At 41.3% G+C, this 17,621-nt stretch overlaps 1 protein-coding gene across 1 annotated transcript in view; it reads right to left on the bottom strand.

Annotated features, from left to right (window-relative positions):
* Positions 1–1,579: 1,579 nt before the first annotated feature.
* The window catches only part of IGHMBP2 (immunoglobulin mu DNA binding protein 2), a 751,785-nt gene continuing 735,743 nt past the window's right edge, over positions 1,580–17,621 (bottom strand). The window contains exon 16 of the mRNA XM_044067302.1: positions 1,580–2,139. Within this exon, the coding sequence (XP_043923237.1) occupies positions 1,942–2,139 (198 nt within the window). The 3' untranslated portion in view covers positions 1,580–1,941. The remainder of the gene's footprint in view (positions 2,140–17,621) is intronic.

The raw sequence follows: 17,621 nt of genomic DNA, 5'->3' as shown, positions 1-17,621 counted from the left end.
ATTTTTAATGTATAACAAAAGCCTGCAGATTACGGACTCTGGATCTAGGTTTTCTTATTAAAAAGAACAAATTCTCCACAAGATGGAACCTGGTGATTCTTGTCAAAGCAGAAAAAACAAAAGATGCTGTGAGTGACAGCCTTTAGGGGGGTTGATCTTCTGCAGACAGATTTAGTGGTGATCATTTCCAGGGACATTATCAGCACCTCAAAACAACTCAGAAAGACAGCTAAACAACAGAACACAATGCAATACAGTGCAATGAAAAAATGGAATGCTATTATATTTAGCAGAAGGAAAAGTGAAATCCTAATCCATGTAATTATCTCACTGCTCTGGAAGATACCCAGACAAAGCTGTAGAGACTACCAATCTTTCTGTGTGGCACCACAGAACTGAAAATGGCATGGGCTGCTTTCTTTGCTCTACCAATCATCCTACTGATGTCCTCAGTGTGGTACTGACCAGCACTACTTTGGAGAATGTCAGTGCTCTAAATGTTAGCTAGATGAAGAAATGCCTGCCTACAGCTGATTCCCTAAACATTATGAATGATACTTTGACAGTGATCCATACACTGGAAAACCATCATCTTAGCTGAACTGAGATGAGATGGGTCTATATTATTTCAGCAAACACTGTTTAATCGACCCAATAAAGTCAAAATCCCTAAAACTCGAACACACGGAACAGTGATTTTTTTCCCCAGGGAAAAAATGCTGATTCGTAAAAAAAAGAAAAATCCAAACACAAAATAAAGTGGGGCCTTTGCCCCCCACATCGCCCTACTTAAGTATACTAACTCTGGGATTTGCACTACAGTGGAGAAAATGGCAAAGTCCCAAACAAGGCCCAGTGATTTTTTGCCCTGGGAAAAAAAATTGCTGTTCCGTGTGTTTGGGATTTAGAGATTTTGACTTTATAAGCGTTCGCTGAAATAATATAGACCTGATGAGATCATATTAGGTGAAAAGCAGTTTATTAATGCATCATCACCTTAAAATGCAGCAGCACTGCTGGACCCATCTGTATGTGTGTGGAAAAACAAGGTGGACATAAGTCAGGCTAGTGGAAAAATGAAGGCTAGATTTGTAATGATGAATTTGGAAAAACTGGTATTAATTTAAGGTGGCTAAGAGGCCAATGACCCAGTTAACTGAGGAGTATATTCCTGGAGGGACTGCAGACAATATAAATTTTACTGGATGTGGTATTTCCCTGTAAAGTCTGCCCATGTATTTCAACACTGGTCTGATCTAAGTTTTAGATATCCTAAACCCATGTAATTTGCTAGCAGTGAGCACGGTGGTTCCTTTGTCTACTACTTGCTAGCTATATTCTGCTCCTCCCAGGATATGTTCATTTCCTTATTCATTTTGGCAGGCAGAAAAAAATGATAAAACTTTATGAAACAGGCACAGGCTTTGACAAAATGCTCCTACGTTATCAGCATGAGGGCTGTGGTAATTTAATCCTACTCAGAAGACAGGAAGATGTATTTTTGGTTCTAAACATAAAATAATAAGATAATAAAATGCACAGCAAAATAGTATCAGACTTAATGACGGGGCTTTAGAAATTAAGCAATGGTGACAGGACTGAATTTTTAATTTAATACATAATTCATACATGAAAGGAAACATAAACATGAAAAAATATTCTGTTGAGTCCTAGCATCTAATAGCTTGAACTCTCATAGCTATGACCTGAAGACAATAGAAAATTAATAAAAAATATTTCTGCAGTTTGTGTCATGTAGGCAACATACATAGATACATAGAACAGTCACTAAACTTTTTGTATTCTTTAAGTGGTTCTTGGACTTTTCTACATCTTTTACTTTTCACTGGTAACATGTCAATGAGGAAAGACATTTTTTAACCAACTGTTCTTGTTCTGTTATAAATTAACATTTTTTTTAATTGACTGAAAAAAAAAACACTATTTTTCTTTGTCATTTCTTTTACTTTTCCTTTGGGATGCAAGGTCGTTTAGCCTTTTGTCTAATTTTCTTTGTAAGTGAGCCTTTTTAGTTGGGTCAAGTGTATTGTCTTTAAATCCACTGCCTGCATATAAAACACCTTCCTTGCTAATTCTCATACGGGCATGAGATTTTGCTTTATCTCCACAGCCATGCACCTATAAAACAAGAAAGCAGCATTAATACTTTAACCTTTTTTTTAAATCAGCAAGAAAAGCTTAACAGCTGTATTTGACATTCTTTGGTGCATCTTTTTACTAAACACAGAAAGGATATGGACTTTAATGTAAATTTTTATTCTCTGTTTACATTTATGTACTTATACTAGCATGTCTAGTTGCTGTTTCAATATAGATATATTTAAACATCAGCGAAAAAAGAGTGGAAAACAAACACTAGAAAGTACCAAAGTAAATAATGCTTACACACAGTAAAATGTATTAATAAAAAGGGTTTATAAACTGTGTACCTGGATCATAGAAAGACACAAACATGGATCAGGATATAACTGCTTAGTCAGAGTCAGAGTAGTGCAAGATCAAACACCCCTACCTGCCCAAAAGAGAGTGTCAGATCCCCGTATCTTAAATAAATAAATAAATTAAAAAAATGCACTCTCAACATTAGTTGATCTGTTAAGATGCTCTCTTAGTGTTGGCATTTCCTCCTGGAAAATTCTTACATTCTCTAGCACATGTTCTTGGAGGGAGGGGTGCTGTATGTGCCTACTGCTGATGTATGACAGGGGTGGATGTGCCCAGCTCCTGAGCTTTCAATTCTGACCCCCATCAATTCAGTAAACACACCTCAAAAATACATTAAAATAAAATGCAAAATAAACATTTATCTAACTTCAGGAAGCTCCATCCACAAGGGCAGAAAGAAGGACTGTCCAATACATTATACTGCAGTATAACTATCCACTGAAGAAGGCTCCTTAACAGCTCTACTGATAAACAGAATGCACTGTGGTAGCATTGTCGCCTCACAGTAAGACGTTGTCCTGTTCGATTCTCAGCTAAAGCGTCTTCTGTGTGGAGACATGCGTGAATGGGCGTACCTTTGTTGAAGGTTGTGCATCTCGGCTGGCAACTCAGTATGTAAAAATCTACTGCCAATCATTAGCGGATCGGAGTTCCGCTGTGGTGACCCCTAACCAGGAAAAGCCGAAAGATACAACAACAACAACGTGTCTGTTATCTCTGATATTGATGGTCCTCTACACTGGATCAGCATTAAGAAGAATCCTAGACAGTACAAAACCACATCTTCCAAGATGGCATAAGTCTAAGAAGAGGCAATAAAAAGGCAAAATACTCAGAACGACGCCTCCTAAAGCAAGGAAGTGCTTGCCAAGGCACAACTCCTACAATCACAATCCAAGCAATATACTTTTGGAATGTAAACCACTTATAGGCACTGGAGACCAGCGAATCCACCACACTAATGATTTATTGCAGAAAACAAAATGAACACACAGCACATAAAGCATTAACATTGTTTAAACAATTCCCCTTATGTTTTTGACTCAAATAACTTCATCAGACAGGCATATACATATTAATTAGTTCTTTAAAAACCTTTTCCTTCCTCAAATTAACCAATAAAATACTTGAATCAATTAGTTTCTAAGATACAAACAGGATGTGACTTAAAATAATAAAAAATAATAGTCACGTAATACTGTGTACAAGTAAATATACATATAAAATGAAATGATTTGTATCAAATTTAATAATAAACATATTGAATATAATTAAGCATAAATGACACATAAAATGTCTTGTTTGTAAAACCTAATAAAATGTATATAAAATGATGTAAAATAATGAACTGGCACCATCTAGTGGAGAAAACGTTTTGGATTTGGGCACTTAAAACACATTTTTAACAGTTTCTTACTTTTGGACTGTAAGTAACGATGACCAAGTAGTTATAACATAATTGTCTAAAATGGACACATTCTTGAAAGAGGCACTAGACATAGCTAAGCCTTAATGGAGTGGCCTTCAATAACATCTAACAATAGGTTCCGGTATACTAGACAAGAAAATTGCTGTTCCGTGTCTTTGGGATTGTCATCTTTTGCTATTAAAGGGTCGATAAATCAGCGTTCACTATTTTAAGTGTTCGCTCATTTAATATAAACCCAGTCAATATAGGGTGTATCTTATACATCTGCAAGCACTCCTTTATCTATGAACATGGGATCCTGTTGTCTGCTTTTTTGTAATCTGTCCATGCCATACTTCAATTCTTCCTCTTTTTACAATTCTCCATTGTGCCTTTTTTCAACAACAAATGATCCTTTGTTCCATATGACTTTGTTCTGTTACCCTTTTGTTCTATCGACAAGGCTGAGTTTTCTTCTGAATAACTATAAAATCTATCTGCATCAATTCTAGTATATAGTTTATGCATCATCAAAAGGCAAGTTATTGGTCTATAATTTTTATGATAGCTTGCAGGTTCACTCTTAAGGAGATTATTTTTCCTGTTGTTAACCAGGTTGATGTCTGTTTGGACTGCATACATAACTTCTTACTCAGGGCTAAATCTTCATGTAACAATGTTAGTACTTCTAGCCAGAAGTTAGGTGCTGCATTTGAGCTTGGGGTTTTTGTTTCAATTTCTCTGGATGTTACTTCATCCTATTTCATATCATGTACATTTGAACTTTTTACTGTTTCTTTTACTTAGTGCTGCGGTGGTACGGTGGTAGCGTTGTTACCTCACAGCAAGAGGTTCTCCCGTTTGAGTCTCGGCTGGGCTTGGGAGTGCCTTCTGTGTGGAGTCTGCATGTCCTCCCCGCGGTTGGGTAGCGTTCGAAAGACATGTGTGCGTAAATGGGTGTGCCTTCGTTGAAGGTTGGGCGTCGAGCTGGCACCTCGGCGTTTCGTAAAAATCTACTGCCAATCATTAGCGGACTTGAGTTCCGCTGTGGCAACCCCTTACCAGGAAAAGCTGAAAGACAAACAACAACAACAGTTTCTTTTACTTCTTCTATCCATTCAGTATCTTTGTTATGTTCCACACGGTCTTCACAGATATTTCTCCAAAATGTGTGTGTGTTTATTTCTTCTTTTTTGGTCGTATTTCTGTTCCTTTTGCTTTGTTTCCCAGTTCTCTATAAAAACTTTTTGGGTTATCAACAAATTGCTTATTTTGTACTTTTCCTATATGTTTATCTGCATATCTTCTACGTTTTTCTGCCTGTGGTTTTATCTTTAGTTTGTTTGCACTAGTGTATGACAGATCCTGGTCTATTCTAATACTGTGTGTTGCTTTTATCATGTCAAGCTGTCTAAGGATTTCTGTTGATCTGTTCCCTCTTCTATACTCTTCTAACAATGATGCTTCTTGTCTTAATTAGTTTTCTATACTTGATACCTTCATGATGGCATTTGATTTCTTCCCTTCCTTTCCCTTATTGCCCTGTATTTTTGTGGTAAGAGTTTATCTGTTATTAATTTTGATGTACAGTAATACATCTTATTTACTTGAGTTACATCACATGAATTTATATTAATAGTCTTAATTACTGTGTTCATTTGTTTTATCAGACTTTTCTAACATTTTGGGTCTTACTGACTTTCTGTAATCTATTTCTTTCATCGATCTTAGTATGTCTACCCATCTCTAATAAATCAAGCAACTCTTCCATTTTATGTTTTTCTCATGAGCTTGCTAATGCTAGCATGATAGCTGCGATAATATTCCAGATTCTCAAATATGGGACAGGTATTGCTAATGCAACACTGACACCCAAAGGTGGAAAGCCCATGAGACAGATTTCTGGCCACCCCTTGCAATATCTGCCAATTATGTGACTGACAGCTATTTCTTATGACTTGTGGGAGAGCATATTGAGTGAGTGTGTGTGTGGGTGCCTTGAAGTGGGCTTAAGTTTCTCAGGGAGTCACATGCTGGTAGCCAGATTAATACATTTTTGGCACACTTTGTCTTTCATACTACTGACCGACAGTATCAGAAATAATGGTACAGGTCCTGGCTACTGAGCTAACAATCTTAAGAATAGTTGGATGACTTGCATTTCTTCAGAATCACGCATGACTCCTATCACTGATTAAGGGACTGCAACCACAGCTCTAAATGCAGAAATAATGAAATGGGATATGTAGTAGCTAGGTGCATTCTACTAGCCTCACTGCATTATGTCAAGGCCATTATCATAAGGCAGACACTGGACAAAGGAGCTACAGAATCTTAATTTTATCAGAACTAGATTCTAAGAGGAAAAAAATCCCAGTAATGAACCATTATAGGATGCCTCTGAAATCAGATTTTATCAATTTTATTCAGACATACATTCACTGTGACTACAGCTGTGTGAACCACTGTTAAGTGAATACTTGAAAGAAGCAAGCCAACTGTCAATCAGTCATGAAAATTAATATGTGCTGCATGTATTTGGATAGTGAGGATTTTGCAGAACGCATAAATTTGACTATATGGCAGATACAAGTACCTAATGGGTGGCAGGAAAATGCAAGTCAGGATAAATTAAAATGAAGTGGTTTGTAGCTAAGAATAACTACAAAGTAAATCTAAGGTAGAAGGTTGCAAGCAGCAACTATTTTATATGGTAAATCGATTAAAACCAAACCAAATAAATTACAATTACAGTAATTTATTTGGATATGCAACTTATTTGGTTTGGTTTTAATTGGTTTTCCAAATAAAACAGCTGCTGCTCACAACCTTCTTGCCTTGAATTCGGTTTGGTTTTGGAGCCTTTTGGATTTAATGTTTTACCCAATAATTACAAAGTAGTTTGCTGCCGAGAATAACTATGAACTTCTTAAAGGCAACAGTTATGCAAATGCCCAGAAGAATTATCTTCAAAAGTCTTACACAAAACAGTCCAAATCTTTATTTAGTAAATCAAACATATTTTTTTCAGAATCAACAATAGAAGGCAGCTGTTTAAGACATATCCAACACACAACATATAAAGAAGAAACTCAAAACCATGATTTTATCAATTTATATCCAAAGTGTCAATTGTTACTTATTAAGCAATATTCTTTACTTATAGGTTCATAGGTAGGTACTAGGCTATTGGCTCAAGGGCCTACGTAAGCCTAGCCAGCAAGGTACCATAGCTTATGCCAAGTTATTTTCCTGTGCCACTGTCCAGCAGAGACACAGAAGTGATCCCCGGGGTGTATTTCCTATTTCCCATCCACTCATCAAGATTTTTCTTAAAGAGTGCTAATGAAGAACTTTGCTTGACACAGATGGGTAGCTTGTTCCAGAGTATAGGAAATCTCTGGGACAGGAATCTATCCCTCCAGTGTGTCCTGTTTATTGTGGTGACAAGGTTTAGGTCCCTAGAGCGTGTAGCTTGGAGGGATTGGGATTTCTTTAGGCGTAGCATGTCCAACAGCTCTGGGTATGACATAGCTTTATATGATAGGCAGAGATCACCTCGGAGTAGGCGATATGCTACGGAGTAAAGCTGGAGTTTTTTGAGGCGGTCAGTGTAGGGCATTTGTTTGAGGCCAGTAATCCTCTTTGTGAGGTACTTCTGTGGCCTTTCCAGCTGCTGCAGATGTCTTGTGAGGTACACATTGTCTATACTTTTAAATATGTATCCAAGCAAACAAATTATGTAACCTCTGGAGGAAATCAAAGACCGTCAGCATTTCATGGTGAATGTTTCAGCTATATTCTCATTTGATTGTACACATACGTTTATTAATAAGCAGCTTACTGTGACTCACATTTAGATTCCATTTTCATATCTTTCCATATTCTCCTTATATCAATACATTCTCTTTTTTATTGGATTTCTGCTTTCTAGTAATGTCTTTCTTTGCTGCCAACATGAACAGTTCTATTAAAGCTTTACAATGTACTGAATCTTCCAACTTGTGGGCCTGACTAAAGTAAAATAAAGTAAAATAACAAAATAGTTCTCTAAATATCATATGACAACTCACTAGCAGTCTTACTACATTCTGTAAATATATTTAAAAATTCTCTTACTCTGGGTAGTCCCAAAATATATATTTTCCCAGTTAGCTACTGTATTAGAATTGCATCTCCAGTATCTATTATTGATTTATAGAAACATTCTGCATATTCTGCTAGGGGTACAGAAATACATGTGCAATATTTGCAGGTACACATCCTGAGTCTATTTGATTCATGTACCTATCTTTTGTCAGTGCTCACTAAGGGGTCATTTTATTTACATTCTCCCAACCCAGTCTAACTATCTCCTTGTGTTTGTTGTTGTTGTTGTTGATCCCAAGGACTGCTTACTACCCATTTACTATTAGCTTATGGTATTCCTGGCTCTATTAAGAGTTTTGCTAGGTCTACTATCTGCTGTTCAGTACCCCTTTATGTTTCCTTTTTCTAGGTTCTGCTACAGGTCATTAGTAAGGAAAAATATCCCCTGGGGAGAACTCAAAAATCACTTTAAGTCATTCCCATGATAACACACTTCCGACTCATGGTATATGCTCTTAATATTTGGGCTCTTTTGGAGTTTAACATCCAGTTTTTACTTGACTTCAATTACCTCCTATCTAAATTAACTAGCCCTACAGAAAAGATCTCAATTTTGCAATGACCCACTGCTTTGACTCTCACTCATATAAAATTATATATATATATATATATATATATATATATATATATACAGATCCATATCAGATCCACGATAGAACACTTACCCGACGACCAAATCACCGAGACCACATCGCTGACAACACATCTCTGACAATGGTAAGTATAACTAGTGCAGAATGGAAAGCATTCCTCTTTCTGCAATAAAATAAAAAAACAAAACGAAACGTGTATAGCAGGGGGCTGCGCCCCCTTCACCCCCCCATGAGGGGGACTGCACCCCCCCTTACTTAAATATACCAACTCCAACATCGCACCACATTGCGGAAATGGGAATACATCCCATTCTGCACTACTTATACTTACGATTGTCAGAGATCTGCTCTGTCGGCAATGTGGTCTCGGTGATCTGGTAGTCGGGTAAGTGTTATTTCATGGAACTGATATAAAGCACAGTTTTCAGTATCCTGTTTTGGCACCCCCGAGTATACAATTAATCTAGTCAACTCTTGAGAGCAGAGAGCATGGGAAAATATCACTTTTTATTTTAATGTATGAATCTCAAACTGAGCTAGATAAGCCAACCTCAGTCTGGCTGATTTGTAGTAATCCTATAAGTTAGGAAGAGCTATGCCTCTCCGGTATGCTGGGATTGTTAAACTTTGCCATCTACCTATTGGCCTTATGACCTCCTATATAAAATGTTTTAATTGCTTTTTTAGATCTTTCCACAGCATCTCCTCTGGTTGGTAAAAGAATGCTTCATCTTTATATAATATTAGGAGACTATAAGCATCTTAATTCCTTGTATTGTATTGTCTAACTTTAAAGTATGCATTTTTCATGTCTTTAATTTGTGAATTATTCTCTTTTTAGTTTTCTACCAGGTCTCTCCAGCTGCTACCTTACTTTTCACCCAAACCACCAAAGTATCTCATTTTACTGTGACCCTCCAAAGATGTGGGTTTTGTTGCACAAGACCATGAGACGGAGAATAATTTACAGCTACAATATTGGTCTGACTTTTATTAAATTTATAACCTAATATATTTTTAAACTGATTCCAACAGAAAAATGCTTGGGGATATCTTGTTCAGGGATAACTAGTTATAATATAACATCACAGAGTCATAGATTGTTACTAGGCTAACAACCTGGGGCCTTTCTAATCCTAACCAAGTTTTCCTGAAAGAATAATGACATTCTGTATCCAAATAGGACATTGAGGGCCAGGTACTTAAAAGCTACCTCTGTTCATAAGGGACATGGGTGCTAGGCCCAGTGTAAATTTCCTATTCCCCATCCAATGGTCTAGGTTTTACTTAAATTTGGGTAATAGAGAAACTCACCTTCATACGAATGGAAAGCCTACTCCATAAGAGGCACAGTCTCTGGGACACAGATCTGTCTCTCTGGCATATTCTCTTTATGACACAGACAACATTCAGTTCCCTAGACCTTGTATTTCTGGTACTGTTTGACTTACGAATATGCAGGAGAGTCATAAGTGTGGAATTTCCCGATGCCTTGTAAGCCAGGCATAGATAACCCCAGAGCAATCTATAGGAGACTGGGTAGAGGAAAAGGGCTTTAAGGTGCTCTGTGTAAGGTAGCTTTGTTACTCCTTGTATTCTTTTTGTAAGGAACCTCTGAGGTCACTCTAGTTGCTGCATAAGCCTGGTCAGGTACATACCAAAGGGAGCATTATACTACATGACTGGTCTGATAAGGGCAGAGTACAGTGGGATAAAGACCTCTTTGGACATAGATGCCATTTCTTTACTTATAAGTTGCACAACATGAAAGGATTTTCTCACCACTCTGGCCATGCAGTGGTCAAAGGTAAGGCTACTTTCTATGTGTATACCCAGATCCCTGACCACTGGGTCGACTCTTAGAGGTGTATTAATTTTATGGTAATTAGAAGATATGATTGACTTCCCAAAGGATACAAGTATGCATTTCTTAGCCTTGAATTAAAGACCATGGCTTTGGCACCATTTGTTTGTCAGAGACAGGCTTCTTGAAGAATGCTAGTGTCTGCAGGGGTGTCTATGATAACCCCCAGTTTGCAAACATCTGCAAACTTAGTCAGCCATAAACATCAGTATTTGCTTCCCTTTCAGAGAAACAGATGCCAAAAAGGATAATCATAAATATGATGTGGTTGTCCTTGGCCTGAGAAGCAATTTTTCTTCAAATTTAACCTTTGAAAAAAGAAGTTATGTCTTGCCATAACGTTCCATCTGTATTGTTCATCTTCTTTCATTCATTCATCACTGATGAGTTCAGTTCCAAGCCCTCGGAACTGAGTCGGCCTTTTTACCAAGCTCACGCCAGCCAAAAACTCTTGAGCTAAGCTTCTACCCAGAATGCCCTTCTCCCTGTTACCTCAGATCAAATTTGCTAGAGATAGAGAAGTAAAGCTGAGGCCACTTCTGCGCAAATACCCTTGGACACCACTTGGACCCAAAATATCCTCCAGGAGCCTTTGGAGGGGAAAGGAGGGTGGGAAATGATGAATGAAAGAAGATGAACAACGCAGATAGAATGTTATGGTACAACATAACTTCTTTATCTGATGTTAATCTTCTTTCCATTCATCACTGATAGGACAGTATCCCAAGCTACCTTGAGGTCCTTGGGCGGCCCTTATGGAAGAACATTCCTGCGTACCATTGAGCCGAAGGCAGCTCTCCCTCTGGGGACCAAGTCCAATTTGTAATGATTGATAAAGGTATGAGGCTTAGCCCAAGTGGCTGCTGTGCAAATATCATCCATGGAAGCACTGGAATGGAAAGTTATAGAAGTTGCCATAGATCTAGTGGAGTGAGCATTAACTTTTGGCATAGGTTGTTTTATGAGGGAATAAATGAAATGTATGCAGTCCCTTAACCATTTTGATAATGTAACCTTGGAAACAGCATTTCCCATTCTGCGCCCAGAAAAGGAGATGAAAAGCTGTCCAGACTTACGGATAGGTTTGGTCCTGTCTACGTAAAATCTCAGTTGCCTATGTACATCCAAGGAATGTAGGCAGTACTCTCCTTTACTGGAAAAATTCAGAAAGAACACTGGTAGGTCAATGGTCTGGTTAATGGAAAATTCAGAAACAACTTTGGGAAGGAAGAATGGATTCGTCCAAAGTGATACTCTGTCCTTATGGAAGACCAGACAGGGCTTCTTGATACACAATGCCTGCAGCTCTGAGACCTGTCTGGCCGACGTGATGGCTACTAAGAACAAGGATTTCCAGGACAAAAACTTTAGGACACAGTTCGCTGCAGGTTCAAAGGGCTTTTGAGTCAAAGACTGAAGGACTAAAGTGAGGTTACATGGTTCCACAGGCTGTCTGACAGGAGGCCTGATATGAGAGGTTATGAAAGGCTTTGCATAGACGTAAAGAGATAGGAGGGGTGCCATCTATACCATTGTGGAATTTAGAAATTGCCACCAGGTGTACTCGTATGCTAGAGGCAGAGGCTCCATTATCAAAAAACGTAGCCAAGTATTGCAGCACCGCAGTCACTGTAGCCGAATACAGGTCTAACATGTTATCCTTGGACCAGATAGAGAACCTTTTCCAATTGTCCTGAGATAGTCTTCTGGTGGATGGTTTATGAGAGGCCAGAATGATGTCTCGATCAGGTGAGATGAGATTAGCCTGCCTGGCAACTAGTGGAAGTGGAGAAACCAAGCTGTCAGCTTGATACTGGCTCAACCCTTGGGGGTGAATAATCAGATCTGGAAGAGGGACCAGAATCCACGGTGGGTATACTAGGTGAGGCCGAAGGAAGGGGAACCATACTTGGGGCCAGAACAGAGCTATGAGGATCACCTTGCATCTCAACTGAAGTGCTTTCTTTAGAAATTGTGGAATCAGGGGAATGGGAGGATAAGCGTAAAGAAGTCCCGTGGGCCAATTGTGGATAAGAACATCCCTCGGGGACTCCCCCTCCAGGGAAACAGGGAGAAATAGCTGCTGCAATTGTTCAATAGGAAGGCGAAAAGATTGCAGCAAGGCTGGCCCCAGTGGGTGAAGATATCTGTCACCACCTCAGGAATGAGGGACCACTCATGAGGCAGGAGGATGCATCTACTCAGTTTGTCCACAATTACCTTGGAGCTCCCTGGGATATGTGTTGCTATAAGAAAGCTTTTGGAAGCTGTCGCCCACTGCCAAATTCTCATGGCCTCTCAACACAAGGGGTAGGACTTGGTTCCTCCTTGCTTGTTGATATACTAGACCACTGACATGTTGTCTGACTGACTAGCAATTGTCCCAGAAGGGAGAACCGAATGAAAAGCCTGCAATGCTAACAGCACTGCTCTCAGTTCCAGAACGTAGATATGCAAGTGGGTCTCTGAGGTGGACCATGCACCTTGGACTGTCTTTACCTGGAAACCACCCCCCCCCACCTGATCAGAGAAGCATCCATGGTCACAATGGCCCTGGGCTGAGGGGATTGAAATGGGCAACTCCAAAGTTCTGTGGCTGGCCTCATCCACCAAAGGAGGTCCCGTTTGCAGGGGTTGGTTATTTGAATCTCGTAACTGAGGGGGTGATAATTTGGGAACCACTGACAAAGAAGGAGCCATTGTAGGATCCGCATGTGTAGCTTCGCTAGGGGCACTATTGGAACTGAAGCTGCCATAGATCCTAGGGCTTGAAGAACTATTCTTGCTGAAACTTTTGGTTGACAGAGTATCACTTGGAGCTGAAGTCTCAATTGCTGGAGTCTGTGACTTGGGAGTGACACAAGACAGGACCGGGTATGGAACACTGCTCCAATGAATTCTATTTGTTGTGTAGGAGTAAGGTTTGATTTCCCCCAATGTATTGTTATTCCCAAAAATTCTGCCAGAGAGTGTATAATGCAGTGCTGTTACCAGAAGATGCTTGGTAGGATGGGTGAGGAGCCAGTTGTCCAAATATGGAAACACCCAGAATCCTTGTAGTCTCAAGTGAGCTGTGACCATTGCCATGCACTTCTTGAACTTTCTGGGGGCTGTAGAGAGACCGAATGGCAGGGCACGAAATTGATAATGACTGGCCCCTAGCCAAAAGTGAAGCAGACTCCTGGAGTGTTTATCCAATTTGATGTGGTAATATGCATCCCAGAGATCCATCAAGCACATCCAATCACCTTCCCTTAAAAAAGGGAGAATGGCCTGAACCGTGACCATCCGGAATTTGGTTTGGGTGACAGACTTGTTTAAGCTGGTGAGATCCAAAATGGGCCTCCAGTCCCCCTGTCTTTTTTGGCACCAAAAAGAGTCTTGAGTAGAATCCGGATCTGTGTTGGTCTGGTGCGACTGGTTGGATTACTCTTTTTTTGAGACAGCTTTATTATCTCTGAAGCTGCTTCTTCCCTTTGACTGGGTGGAATGTCAGGAAGGTTTTTTGGAAGATCTGGCTGATAAGAAAGGGGAATGGTGTAACCTTTGGTGATTATATACTGAACCCAATGATCAGTGGTAACAGATTGCCAGGCAGCTTGCTGCAGAGAAAAACAACCCCCGACTGCTTCCAGAGGTAAGCAATTGAGCTGCTCCTCAGGAACGCTGATAAGGCTGCCCAGAAAAGAAGTCCTTGGAGCCTTGGGTTACGAGGACCCCCTCTCTGCCTCTGTAGGGGAGTCTTCCGGAATTGTTACCCCCTCTGCCCCTGGGGGTGTCATCATCACGTGCAGCACGGAAAGGACCCTGAGATTTTTTGTGCCACATTTTCCCACTCCTCTGATTCCTGGAGAAGGTATGTTGAGGATTGGAAAATTGTAGGCCTACGACAGACAGGGTCTTTCTGTCTTGCTCGCACCTAGCTAGTGTATCCTTCACTTTGGAGCCAAAAAAGGATGATGCTTCGATGGGAGCATTAAAAAAGGAAGACTTGAAGGGGTCCATGAGGTCACAAATGTGCATCCAGGCATGATGCCTCATGACAATGCCTGAACCCGCTGCTCTAGCCACCCCTTCAATCGCATGTGAGAGCAACCTCATGGACGAGTTGGATGTCGATTCCACGGTTGCGAGCTGTGAGGCCACTTTGTCCCTGACCTCATCACATAGCTGTCCTGCGACTGTCAAAGAGAGTACAGAGATCAAGTCTCTCTGGAGTCTCGTAAAATGTGCCAAATAGTTCAGGGATCATATAGCAAATGTCCCTGATGCAAAAACTTACTTCCCTAGTCTGTCCACCATCTGGGACTCCCTATTGGGTGGGTGGACAACGGGACTTTCCTCAGCAAAGTCCTTTTTTTGTGGCCACCGCCACCACCACCATAGTGTCGACTGGTAACCCTATGGACCAATGCGGGTTCTGCTCGGGATGGGAGAGAATTTTGTCAGGTCTCCAAGGGATCGCCTCAATGGAATCAGGGTTCTTCCAAGTGTGCTGCACGACAAGCTGAATGAGCTCATCAGCAGGCAAGGTCACCCAAGAGGTAGAACGCCAGGCATGGAAAGCCTGCAGGAACACAGACTCCTCAGATGAAGGGTTGGGGGGCTTCCAGTCACCTCTCTGTTTTAGCATTTCCAGGATGTCTCCGAAGGAGACATCATCAGGAGGTGACCGTGGGGACCCTTCACCATCATCGTAATCCGTGTCTTCCATTAAGGACTCCTCGGGTGAGTCCATGAGCTTCCTCTTGCATGTCCTCTTCCAAGGGAGCTTGTCAGTGGGGTCTCTGAGGAAGACTTGGAAGAGCGGGTACCTTGCAGCTTCTATGCCCAGTGCCCTGGGGGGGGGGGTGGCCTGTGGCAGCTGTAGCTCAGGGAGCGAAAACTGGGGTTCTGACATCAAAGGAGTGCTAACAGAAGCGACTGCCCTCTCCATCATATGGAAAACAGGTCCCCCCGAAGAGGGATGGGAGCCCAAAACTGAGAAAGACAACCTCGGAACTGGGGTCACACCCCAGTCCGACGAACCCGCCCCTAAAGATGAAGCCTCAAGCTTGATCGGTGCAGACATGGCTATTGGTACCAAGGACAAAGGGGGCTCTGTGCCCTGGGCCGAGGCGCCCAACCTCCAATCCACAGATTGAGGAAGGACCGATTCCACAGGAAACGAAGACCAAAGGGACAAACCCGGAGCATGAGTGAGGTCCACTATAGGAGCCGAGGTGATGGGTTCTGACATCGGAGTAGAAGGCTTTGGAACCGAAATGAGTGAAGGAGTGTAAGGAGTCCATGGAGAAACCAACCCAAGTCCTGAAGGCGGATGGGTCTTAGAAAGTATGGGTACCCCCGTGGCTGCCAACAGTTGGTCCACAAGACACATCATGTAGTGTTCTGACAGGTTCCTGGTGGATTTTGTGTATACTCCAGATGGGGTGTCAGGTCGGTCAATGAACGGGCTATACATCTGGCCCAGAAATGGATGCACAGTAGGGGGTATCGGATCCGTGGCGCAAGGTATGCCAACACCGAAGTCTCAAGTTTTGAGACTGGGAGTAATGGTGTCAAATCCAACTTGGTCGCAAAAACGCTCGGTGCCCAAGTGGCACTCGGAGCCGAAACAGTCGTTTCCAGAATCGTAACTGATGAAGGTCTCAAAGGTGTGTCCTGAGCCGTAGTGGCCACAGCTGCCAAAGTCATAGTAGGCGTGGTGAAGTCTATTATTGGTGCCAGAGGCAGGACCAGTGCCGAAGCTGATGCCGGTATCGTAGGTTTCGAGATGCTCGGAGCCGTAGAGACAGATTTATGCTCTAAAGACAACTTTAGGAGCTTTGATTTTACAGGCTTACCCTGATCACCCAATGGTGAGGAACGAACCGAGTGGGACCTCTTTTTGTCTTCTGTAGGAGGGGTTGAGACCTCCATTGCAGAAATGGCCTCTGAAAAGGGAGACTTAAGTAACCCTTTCAGTATCAGTTTATTTTTGCACTCATTAAGAGTGCGTTGACTGAAACTCTGACAAATTACACAAGGAGGTTGCACCGAAAGATGGGGCATCCCCAGACAGTACACACAATCATCATGGGAGTCACTATTAGGTAACTTGCAATTACATGAAGCACAATGCTTAAAACCTGAAGTACTTTTTTTATCCGACATCTTGATAGACAGACACCACAGGCAAACAGTATATCCAGTCAGAACTAATAAATCAAACACAGTTCAAAAAAGCCACACAGTTGTATCACAAAGTGATATGTATAAGTAAAATAGAAACACCTTACTGAAACCAACACTAACAGGCTAGGAAAGAAAGGAAAATATCAACTATGGTATTGAGGGAATACCACAAGGGTAAGGGAGGAAAGACCATAAAGTACAGTTTTGTACCTACCATGAATGTAGATGTTCGAAGATCCACATTGCTGCAGTCCTAACACTTGGGGTAGTCCGCTGTCCCAGTCGGCCCGAATACCAAAGTATAAGGCTGACGTCGGTCAAGGCGCATTAGTCTGACGTCAGGACGTCAGGGTACAAATGCGCATGACCGACGTCATATCCTCAGTCTTTTCTTGCCCCAGATGTCAGAAGACCCTAAAAAGATAAGGCCAAAACCAAAAAACACCAAACACTCCTGTACCAAATATATGTACAATATATACAAATTTACAAAAGTACAACCCCACCCACACAACCACCCCTAAACACAGAGGGAAGGAGGGAGGAATTGGACTGCAGCAATGTGGATCTTCGAACATCTACATTTATGGTAGGTACAAAACTGTACTATGTTCTTCATCTCACATTGCTGCAGTCCTAACACTTGGGTAGAATCCCAAAGCAGAGGTAAGGGAGGCTGGCAAATTATAAAGAAGCAGGAGCTGTCAACATGCCCTGCAAAATAGCCGTGGCAAAACCAGCCCTAGATTTAGAGTAGAGAGGAAGGTGGTAATGCTTAGAGAAAGTATGCACTGAACTCCAAGTAGCTGCCTCCAAAATATCCTTAGTTGCCACCCCCTTAGAAATGCTGTTGAAGTGGCAGTAGCCCTAGTGGAATGAGGCCTAATCCCAGCTGGAATCTCCTTGCCATGATGGGAATAACAAAATGCAATGCAAAACCCAATCCACTTAGAAATAGTTTGTT

This window comes from Protopterus annectens, chromosome 3.part1 (genome assembly GCF_019279795.1).
Source record: "Protopterus annectens isolate FY-2018-M chromosome 3.part1, PAN1.0, whole genome shotgun sequence".
NCBI lineage: Eukaryota > Metazoa > Chordata > Ceratodontiformes > Protopteridae > Protopterus > Protopterus annectens.
The sequence above is the reverse complement of the archived record's forward strand: the minus strand, read 5'-3'. Positions and strand labels throughout refer to the sequence as shown.